The sequence below is a fragment of the Belonocnema kinseyi genome, chromosome 9, assembly GCF_010883055.1.
Source record: "Belonocnema kinseyi isolate 2016_QV_RU_SX_M_011 chromosome 9, B_treatae_v1, whole genome shotgun sequence".
NCBI classification, from domain to species: domain Eukaryota; kingdom Metazoa; phylum Arthropoda; class Insecta; order Hymenoptera; family Cynipidae; genus Belonocnema; species Belonocnema kinseyi.
Genome location: NC_046665.1, coordinates 18,587,330 through 18,598,829, shown reverse-complemented (window position 1 = coordinate 18,598,829; position 11,500 = coordinate 18,587,330). Strand labels below are relative to the sequence as shown.

Below are 11,500 nucleotides of genomic sequence, written 5' to 3'. Positions count from 1 at the left end.
GTCAGAGACCGTCTCTGACTGCCTTGGATCTCCACATTCTTTGTACTGAATCGAAATTGAAATACAGCAAATTTTGAAGAGATTTCAATTTCGGGAATTTGTATCACAACTTCGAGCTTGGTAGTCTCAAAATGTTAATCTGTCAATCATATAAGTATTACGCAATTATGGCTGGAGAAACGAAAAGGCAGAAGAATTATTATTTGACCCCCAATAAAACGATAGATACTTGGAATAAAAAGAAAAAATAAGGTAATATCAATGGTTCTTGTACCATTAGAATAAAATTATTGCAGTTTACAAATTGCTTGATATCTCAAGGTATAATCACTGGTCGTCAAGGTACATAACATTTACGGCGACTGCCGATAATAATACCAATGATTATTACAGGTTTTTATTTATAAAATATGATACAGCATGATTGTTTTGTTTTATTTTCATTTATATAATTTATAATGTCGATAGTTTCTTACCTAGATATTACAGAAATTTTTTTTTTCTTATATGGTATAGATAATCTTTATATCTTCATCAACCGACTCTAAATCTGAAATGTTAAGTTTAAAACTTCATATTTTAAAATTATTTCAATCGTGAAACTATTCGGTCACATGATAAATCGGTTAGACTTATACTAATTCCCCTGGACATTACTTTTAGTTTTATAATTTTAAATGTAAATATGGTTCGGTTTAGAATTGAATCAAGGCATTACTCATAGCATTACTGTTCGAGTATTCGCGTAGGTAAGAATTAAACTCGGTCGATGCATATTTGGAATAAAAGATTAATTACGAGTGGGTTAAATAGGATATCCTGTATGATAAAAATGAGGATTTACGTAGGTGTTTTTATAAAATGCAGGTGTATATTACTTTTATAGGAACGTAACTATCTGCTGCTTTCGAAGTCGTGATCTCAGTGACTTGTCCTGGGGTAAACATTTCAAATCTACAATAAATTTGAATTTCTCATGTTCTAATTTATAAAATTGTAATAAAATTGCCGTATGAGACACACGTTGATAATTTGTTTTTTTTTGCAGCACCCACCTCTGAAATAAGGACTACCATGCCTCTAAATGATGTGCAAAGTGATTCAAACCAGAGGATTGTGCGAGAATAATATTGGCACATGCGAACTTTAAAACACATCCATTTTTAGAACCAACGCAGTGGACACGCATGCGCACTTTGGAGATAAGTAACTTTGCATACCGGCAAAATAAAAATATCGTTTCAATTTAGTCTAAACAAAGTTACACACAAAATTTGAATAAAAACCGCCATGAGAAATCGAAAATTTGATGAAAAAGTATACAAATTTCTAAATTTTTTTCTCATATGGTTGTTGCATAAAAAGGGGAATAACTATTAGAGTATGAACGATAGAAGTAAATTCAAATAAACAGGATTTGCACTGAACCAGGAAACTGAAAAAACCGGGACTTTACTTTTCGTAGGAGAATGTCTAAAATTGTTAGTAGAAAAATCTTTCTAATCACTTTAAATATCAAAAGATTGTTATAAAATGAAGAAATGTATGAAATTTTTTATGAGTCCCATTTAAAATTGTTTGAGTTTTAAAATTTTAATTTTTAACATTTTCAAATATGTAATGACGCAGTTTACAATGCTATATTCGAAAGTTCTTTTCTTTCAAAAATTGTAATATTTCACTCATTATGTCTAACCGTTACTTTTTAAATTAAAGAAAAAATGTAATACAGTTTTTAACGCTCCAAAAACTAAAAATTAAAAGTGTTTGAAATTCAACAATCTCGATAGTAATACGTTTCAACTCGATTATCTGTAAACATACATGAAATTGAATATATTTAACATTAAATAATAAATAATAATTAATTAAATAAGTAAAATATAGTTGAAAATTTGGGAAATTAAATAAAGGTCACTGGAAGTTCACCTATTTGAGTGATTTGCTTATTAATATTGCGAATCTTTGAAATAAATGCAAAATTTTCAATTTGAGACATTACAATTTCCATTGTTTAGTTTTTGTTTACAACTGAAATTGTTGAGTTTTGAATAGTACTAGATATAAATTTGATAATTTTGATGTAATGTAATTTTAAATCAACAATGTGATTTTAAATAATTTTTTGAAAGTTAATTGTTAAAGTTTAAAATGATAACTGCTTCAATTTTAACAGTGAGAATGTCAAACTCCATTTCTATTATGACTGGAAATCTGATAAATAATTATGTCTGGTTATGTCCAATGACATTAAGTATTAGCTGGTATTAAGTACATGGAGCGACAGTTTTTATTATATGTAAATTTTCTAAGATTCCAAATTAAAACTTTAGAATCAAGAGGTTCATTAGTTGAATTTTTGGGCTACAGTCGATTTCAACATTAGGTAGTGATTGCAGTAGCATTTGCCACTAGAATACTTAAGTAATTAACTCCTCGTTTCGAATTCATAAAGTTTTTAATTTCAAATTTGAAATTTATAAAGTCTTAGAGTTTAAAATGCTAATTTTCATGAGTCTGAAATAGGTCAAAAATTTGCTTTTCTAGACACATACATTTCGTGAATTCCTGATAAAAATTACTGTCTGTAGAGAATAGAACTGAATTCTGGCTAATAAAATTCGCTAATTCATCCTTCTGTAAAGGCAAAATTCCTCTATCCGGCTTTAGTTCGTTTGTGTTGTATAGTTAGGTGCGAAATTTCCGAGCTATGTGACTTTGTAAGTGATACATTTTTAATTTACGGAAAACAGATAGTGATAGTGAAGAAGTACAACAAAAGAGAGATATGAAATTACATTTGAACGGGGAAATGATTTCTGACGTGAATGCTCAAGATACATGTATGCTACTGTTTCAGAAAATGGAAATCATAAAACTAACATGCTGTCAATGGTAGTTGCAGTTTATAGTTAAAAACAAGTGTAAAAAAATATTTGAAAGCATTAGAAACATGTAGGAAAGGAAAAAGGTCTGTGTACAAGTAGCTGCTACTCTAAGCCGTGTACATATAAAGTTATAAAATTTACATAAACGAAAATATTGAAATATATTTGTAAATTCTGTTATCCGAATCTATTATGAATATTTTAATCTCCTGTAATGAAATATTTAATAAAAAAAACGTTACCAGCCAAAAGGATTTTCAGGCCTTATAAGTGTTTTTACATTCCCAGTCAAATAGCTTTTATTCGAACCCACCGTACCGTCATGCTAGTGGCAGTAATTAGTTTTAAATACCACCGTACAATCAGTTTGTCCAACTAATCTCGAAATATCCAATTCCAGCCGAACCATAACATTCTTGATAATTTGATACAGAGTTGCCGATTTTGTATTTTTCGTTTCGTAAAAGTCTAGAAAATCCTCTTCAATAATCAAGTCTTTAGAACCGGTTCTAACTGAAAAAGAAAGTCGCTCTTTACGAGATGCATCGAAAGTTTCATCTACAATGAACGCGAAAAACTGTGCACTCCTGATTTTTGCCAGTAATCTTGAAAAAAATTCCCGAGACATCGTTTGAAAAATTTCATCTGCAACATCACAATATTAGGTGAAAAGTTTGCTATGTTAACTAAATATTTTTCCCATATAATAACCAGAATTTCAACATAATACTTTAAACTAAATACCCTACTGAAAAAATCTGTAAAATGAATATGAGTCTGGTGAAAAAAATTAATAAATATAGAAATGCCTTCTGAATTCCCAGGTGTGGAATTCCACGCTTGAGAAAATCCCAGGTGTGGAGTACTCCTAACTGCACATAGGTTCCGTCGGCCCTGCGGACTTAAGTTCAGTACCGGGGGTGAGCAATATGCATTAAATCTTATCTATCCTGAGTACTCACTCCTGAAAGCCCGGATTAAGAAAACACTAAAGAAAAACTTCCGTGAACAGCTTCTCGAAGTAAAGAAAGAATTTGAACAATTCCGCCAACAGACACTTGACAAGACAATGCACGGAAACTTTTACAGAAATGTAGAACAATCCTTGTCAAATGAGCAAACTTTTGCTTTTCTCAAACCGTTAGGACTTAGGTACAGAGAGTTTAATTTTCGCGTACCAGAACGGTATATAAAACGGCAATAAGTGGAGAGCGTGGCATGCATATTCTGAGTACCTAGAACATTCTCTTATACTATCTGATTGTCACATCCGCGCGGGAGCTACGTATCTCTACAGACATAAATCGGCCCTAAGAGTGCTTTATTACCATGTTAGTCGCACTTACAGTGTTGGCCGCGACCCTGCCCTGACGAACGCTCCTGGGGAGATAGATTCAATTGTCCAAAACGAGAAGTGCAAAATTTTCTGAAACTACAATTCTCGGACAGCCGCCTCCGTTGCACACTCGAAACTTGACATTCTCTCCATTTGGGAGAAACACATGCAAACGTAGCGTGTGTGAGTCAGCTCTGATACATGCTGCGAATACCAGCGTCCTGTAAAGCCAAAAATGCACGAGCACGAACCCGAGCTGGCCCGACTTCACAAATGATGATCTAGCTTCTATCTGCTACGCAAATTTATTCTGGGTTGGAAAGCCCGAATTACCCTCAGAATGATTAGACTTATTGCTTTTTATCAAATGCTTTAATTTTTAACTTTAGAAACGAATTTAAGCTAAAACAATACGTATTTAACCAAACTTCTCTTATGAAAAAGAAGTATTGGTGAGCATTGGATCCAGTACTTTTCGCGAAAAAGAATTAGATTTCCATTACTTATCCACTAAACAATTATTAGACCCAATACTTACTAATATGTACTTCTTTTTCATTAGGGATAGACTAGTTAAATTTTCGGATAAAATGGAATTTTCAATAAAATAGTTCAATTTTCTACGAAAATTAATTTTGAAGTAAAAAAGAATAATTTTTAACCAAAAATGGAACAGTTAAACTTTTAGTTCGAAATATTAATTTCGAATAAAAAAACAATCTAACCTGCAACAAAATAGTGACATTTTCTACCAAAGAAATAAATTTACCAACAAGAAGACGAATATTCTTCTAAAAAGACGAATTCTCAGCAAAATAGATGAATTTTGAACCACGTAGTTGAATTTTCAACTAAAAAAGAGAAAGTTAAAATAAAAAAATGAATAATCACATTTTCAGTTAGAATGTAGTTCTGATCCAAAAAAACAAAAGTTTTAACAAAATATTTAAATTTTCAAATAAAAAAATTGAATTTACAAACAAATAATGTAATTTTGAAACCAATATTTTTCCACCGAGAACAAAAATTCAAAATTTAAAAAATCAATTTTAAAACAACAAAAAACAAAATTTTAACACAATAGATACATTTTTAACCAAAAACGTTTACATTATCAGCTTAAAAAATAAATTTACAGCACAAACTTTTTTTAGAAAATAGTTTAATTTCTAACAAAATACATGAACTTTTAACCATATGGTTGAATTTCCTACTATAAAGATAAATTTTTAACGGAAAATAGAATGCTTAATTTTTACCAAAACAGATGCGTTGTCAAATGAGAAGAATAATTTAATATTAAAAAACGGCATTTTTAACTGAAAACAGTCACTTTTCAAGCAAAAAAGAACAAATAAATTTTTCAATAAAATCGTTGAATCTTGAATGTATTTTCGAGTTCAAGTAAAAAACAATGTATTTTTAAGCAAGGAAAGATATTGTCATAAAAATAGTTTTCTACAAGACGAAATTTCAAAAAAGTAATTTGCAAAAAAAAACAATTTTCCATACAACAGGCGAATTTTCAACCATGAATACTATAGTAACATTTCCAGTAAAAAAAATAATTTCAACAAAAAAAAAATTTTCAAAAAATACATGAATTTTCAACCAGATAGTTGAATTTGTTAACTCAAGAAGATAAGTTTTTAACCAGAAATGGAATTGTTTAATTTTTAGCTAAAGAAAATAATAAAAAATTGAAGAAAATAGTTGCATTTTTCTCCAAAAAATAGTAAATTTTTACGAAAAATATTCATTTTCAAACAAGAAAATTTTCTGACCAAAATGTTAAATTTTCAATCATCATGCTATCGACAAAAAACTATTTCACTTCACTAGTCGAGAACATAACATTTTAACTCAAGAATTTTAATTTTTATTTTAAAAAAATTTGTCTCGTTCCCCGTAAATGTGAACTGAATTATTAATTGAAAGAAATAAGAAAGTCCAACCATTTTTGGTTGAATTCAATCCTTTTTAGTTTGAAACGTCCAGTATTATAATTTTTATTGAGAATGCATCTTTTTTGGTTAAAAATTTTTTCCTTTGGTTAAAAATTGACTTTCCTGATAAAAATTTTAAAATATTGTTGATATTTTTATCCTTTTTAAATTAAAAATCTTATTGTGTTGAAAATTGTTTTTTTTTTTTAACTGAAAATGTAACTGTTCCATTATTTGTTAAAAATGTATCCCTTTTAGTTGAAAATTCTATTATGTGGTTGAAAATTTAGCTTCATTGGTAGAAAATTATTCTTCTCGTTTGAAAATTTATCTATTTTTGTTAAAAATTCATTTCTTTGGTTCAAAAAAGAACTGTTTTCCTAAAAATTCATTTCCTTGTTGTTGAAAATTTTTATCGAAATTTTAACAAAATATGAAGTTTTAACAAAATATGAAAGCGGTGGGGGCCGAAAAATCTCACGTTCTGGAGACACTGAATCAGCGTCATTTGTTTATGAGGAACGCAACATGGGAAAGCCCAATGAAACTCATATCAAAAATTAAAAAAAATTTAAATCATTGGAATCCATTAATACCTGACATTCTGACTGAAGATTCAAACGAATGTATATGCATTTTGTTGCTGTTCTTTGACGATAAAAATTTAGGTTTACAAAATCATTTTTTATATTCATTCACACGAATCAAGTGTGCGATAAAAACAATGAAATAGCAATAATAAATATTTCAAAACATTATAATTTTCTCTAAAAGAACAAAACTGTACCCTTTTTCGACTTCGGATACCGAAAACAATTACCCGGAGAATATAAAAGAGTTTCAAGTGAAATTTACAAGCAACTCAAGTGTTGTAAATAAAAATTTTAAAGTAAATTTGGGATAATCGGGAAAGTGTCCAGTTTTACAAAAGCTGCCCGTGTGTCACGCCTGTTAACACTTACTATCAATTTTAATATAAAATTAAAATAGTTTACTATTTTTGGAGCAACGATTTAAGGACATATTACACGCAGGGAATAAAACAATAAACTATATACTTTATTTTATATTTACTTTTGATGTTAGGTTTTTTGAGCTTTTTTCATTAATTTTGATTTTGATTTTAAAAAATTTTTTTTAAATTTTTTGATTTGATTTTGATTAATAATCATATTTATCCTGAAAATGTAACGATTTGATTTTTCATTAAAACATTATCTTGTTTATTTGACAATTCAACTATGTGGTTGAAAATTCATATATTTTGTTAAAAATTCGTCTTTTTTAGAAGAATATTATTTTTTATGTTTGTAAGTTCATTTTTTAGTTAAAAATTGAACTATTTTGTTGAAAATTCCATTTTTTATCCGACAATTTAAATATTCCATTTTTGATTAAATATTTATTCTTTTTAGATTAAAGTTCATTTGTAAGTTGCAAAATTTAATAATTTTATGGATAATTGCTTTTGTGTTTGCTTGAAAAATTATCGTTTTTATTTTAAAATTCATTTCTTGGTTAAAAAGATTCTTTTTTTTTGTGTATAAAAATTAATTTTTTCAACTGAAAACTTAAGTAGTAACTACAATTTTCAGTTAGAAAGTGTCATTTTTTAGCTGAAAATTCGTCTTTTTTGTAAAAAATTTTTCTTCTGGTATTTGAAATGGCTATTTTTGGTAGAAATTCATTATGTTTTTGTTAAAAATAATAAGTGAACTATTTCATTTCCGGCTGAAAAATTATCTTTTTCAGTTGACGAATTCAACTATCTGGTTCAAAATTCATATATTTTTTGGAAATTCGTCTTTTTCGGTAAAATATTCTTCTTCTTGGTTGAAGATGGTTCCATCTTTACAAATTTGTTTCAAAATCCTTCTGCTTTTGGTAAAAATTTATTTTCAATGAATATTGAACTATTCCATCTTTTTAATTTGTCTTTTTCAGTTAAAATTAATTTCTTTAAATAAAATTAAATTTGTTCAAAAACTGACTTTATTCTATGTATGTATTTAATTTTTCCTTTTACAGGCTTGAGGACCTCCGCTCCCTGTAAATATATTTACAATACCATCCTTAGCCTAACTTAACTACTACTTATATTCTATTCTTTCGTATTACGTAGTATAAACAATAGTAACGTTTCGCTCTGCCCCACTACCTTGCTTTCCTTTCCATCTTCCAATTTCTTCATCCACATCACTCCCTGTCCATTACCATCCAAAATCCATCTTACAAACTCCTCCACACTCAACCGCCAATCTTCCTCTCATGTGCACCTCTCTAGAACATGTGCCCACCCTACCGATGGAAATCTCAGAGTATTCTCGGGCGTAATAGCCTGGCCAGTTTGAGACTATTTGCAGGTTCGATTTGAATTATTTAGTCTCAGAGATAGTCAGAGTCATTTGGATCCTTTTCAGGGTCCTTTTAGTGGTCCTTTTAAGAGTGATGCGACGGTAATATAATGTTCCTTTTGTATTCGTCACGTACCGGGCGGGCAGAGTTATTTACAATAGTTGACAGTCGCTAACCCGATTCTCCCTTTTTAAATTTTTCTTCAAATTAATAACACTTTTTTTTATTTGATGAATTTTCACATCATGCTTATTTATAATTATAACTTCTATACTAATATACAATTTTTTAATTGATGTCCAAAATGTTTTCTTTTTTTGCGTATTTCATTTCATTTACGAGAAAAGTTGTATTAATTCCAATTTTAAACATTAAAAAAAAGTTACATATCCGAAATCATCGAAACCCGTAGATTCCGAATTATTATGTTTTAGGCTGCTAACTATGAAATTTAAACAAATCTATTTCTAAATTTTGATCCGAAAGCTTAATTAAGGACCCTTATGTGTCGGCTACTCTACTGATATAGCCTCTCTGCTTGTTATTTATGATCGAATTTTTATTTCAATTTCCGCCTCTTTTCTTTTTATTTATGATTGTATTTTTATTTCAATTTCGGAAAGGACATTTTAAAGCCCTTAAAATATTTGAACAAGCTACCTGGACCTTTGAATATTTCTAACTGAGTGCCTGCGGAGAATTTCTCAGAGCGAGTAAACCCTAATCGGCCACTCTTTGCGCGGTTAGTTCATAGCTCATAATTTAATATTTGATGGAGATGACGACGAAGAGGCACCGCCGCCAGAAGATCAAGATTCATTCGTTTGCGGTTTGACTACTTTACTGATCTGGATGATATTGATTTTGTGAGCAGATTAAGACTTTCGAAGCTGTGTGATCTGAATGTTCGGATGTGAGCAAACATATAAGTTGAAATTTCCTACAGACCATCTTTACTGTTGGTTTCCTTACATACTACACTACGTACTATATCTCTTTATATGGTAGTGTTACGTCCCGAGCAAAAGGCGAGGGTAGTTTATTTATGGGATAGGTACGGGAGGTTAAAGGGCTGATTAAGTCAGGGTGGTAAAGTCTATTATTTAATGGGGGATAGTTGTCACTTGTCAATCCTACGGAGATTGTGTGTTATTTAAAACTCCAAAACACGACAATTTTCACAAGTTATAGGTGTATTTATTAGAATACAAGAACATAAACTTAGTTTACAGTGGAATAATTATAAAAACTTACGCTACCTTTCAGTCTTGAAAGGACAAGAGAAGATTTGTAGTGTCGATGATATCCCCGATGATTTGTAGAATAGCGACGGAATTCTACCGGCTGTTTTTAGTTGATGCACACGAAATATTCGGAAATCAACGTATACGACGATCGAAAGCTGAAGGGACTTAGTTTTACTCATAACACTTCGTACTATTTCACGATGGAGAATAATAAGTACGCGACTTTACACAATGCGGTTCTTCGTTAAGGAATATTTCACATTTGTCGAATCGATCGCGACTTTTTCCAAGCGGTTCGTACATTTGAAGTTTAAGTTGACAGTGTGACTGCCACAAACTAAAGACAACCACTAGGGGTGAGTCTGGGGTTTATATAGGAATAAGTCTCTTGTAAAGTCACGTACAACCCAGAAAACTCGACGAGACACGTATGATTGAGAAAACTCGACGAGGAACGTAATGACAAAGTCTCGTATCAATTTTTGCTCTCGTTGTCTTTATTTTCCAACATACTCTATAATTTTAATTTTATTGTCCCCTTTTTAGCTATATTGATATCCTTATTATTCGTTTGTAATTTCGTTACTGTTCTCTTCCTCTTTTCTAGACAATATCTTAATTCTAATTTCTATAGGCCGATACATCAATTACTTATTTTAACTATATAGTTATATTACTTCTTTTTAGCTTTAATTATGATCGTTTCGTAGTCTTAGATGGTATACAATTTGATTACCCTTTATTATGTGGGTGTTATATATAACATTTTTAATAGGATAAATGACATATTTCTCAATTACTGATGCTTTGAATTAGTCGGTATACTTACGGTAATGTACGGGTAATTAGCTCACGGTTACTTCTTTATCGACCGTTGCATATTTATCATCGGTCGTACTTTACTACTCATGGATTACCATACAAGTGATTACCTACTGCATTAAAGTTGATGTTTTTATCATTTAAGTTTTACGACGAGGTTTAAAATTTGTTTTTGAAATTTGAGGATGCAACAGTCCTTCCTTCTTAGAATCTCATCGTCCCCGATGAGTTTTTGTTATTTAAATGTCATCTATTGTATTATTATGTAATTTTTAGTTAGCTATTATTTCATATGGTATTTTTGTTTATAGCGTTTTTCTCGTTCTTTTAATTTTATTCGTTTTACTTTTATTTGTTTTTAGGGGGAAATCCGCAATTACGTTAATTTGCTCAACCCTTCTAGGGTAAAATTGGCTATCGCTTAATAATGTCTGTTCATTGTTCATATTGAGTTATTTGTGTTGGCTTATTTCCTTTATTTTTACAATGAAAATACCTTTTCATGGTGTTTACAAGGCATTTCCAATTCATGTAGGGTTAATAGATCTGCTGCGCCTGAGTGAGAAAAGGGTTCGTGGTTCTGTGGCTACATTCTGAACTCATACGCACACGTTCATAAGTTTGCGTCTCAAGGAATACAACATTTTTGTTTTGTTTTTTCTTGATCGTTCTTGTTTTATTAATTTTATCTATAGCATTGTAATAATTCGATTTTTTATTTAATATTCGAATTGGTAATCTCTCGTTTACTACTTTTGACCTGGCGGGAGAAAAAAAAAGCGAAGGGTATTGGTTTCACAAATGTTAGCATCACGAGCACTTTGCAATTTCTTTCTTACCGACCTGTATTCTACTGTTTTAGTGCATGTAGATAAGTAGGACTTTTCGTAGTTGTATATTTGGTTT

The 11,500-nt window shown here is 30.2% G+C and overlaps 1 protein-coding gene across 2 annotated transcripts in view; it reads left to right on the top strand.

Moving 5' to 3' along the window:
• Positions 1 to 11,500, top strand: part of LOC117180893 (histone-lysine N-methyltransferase SETD1B) — a 436,186-nt gene that overhangs the window by 396,627 nt on the left and 28,059 nt on the right. Inside the window, exon 8 of one of the 2 annotated variants that reach the window (XM_033373482.1) lies at positions 1,049 to 2,894. The exons of the other annotated variant lie outside the window; for it this stretch is intronic. Within the exon in view, the coding sequence (XP_033229373.1) occupies positions 1,049 to 1,128 (80 nt within the window). The 3' untranslated portion in view covers positions 1,129 to 2,894. Of the gene's footprint in view, positions 1 to 1,048; positions 2,895 to 11,500 lie in introns of those variants that run through there. 2 annotated transcript variants of the gene reach the window in all.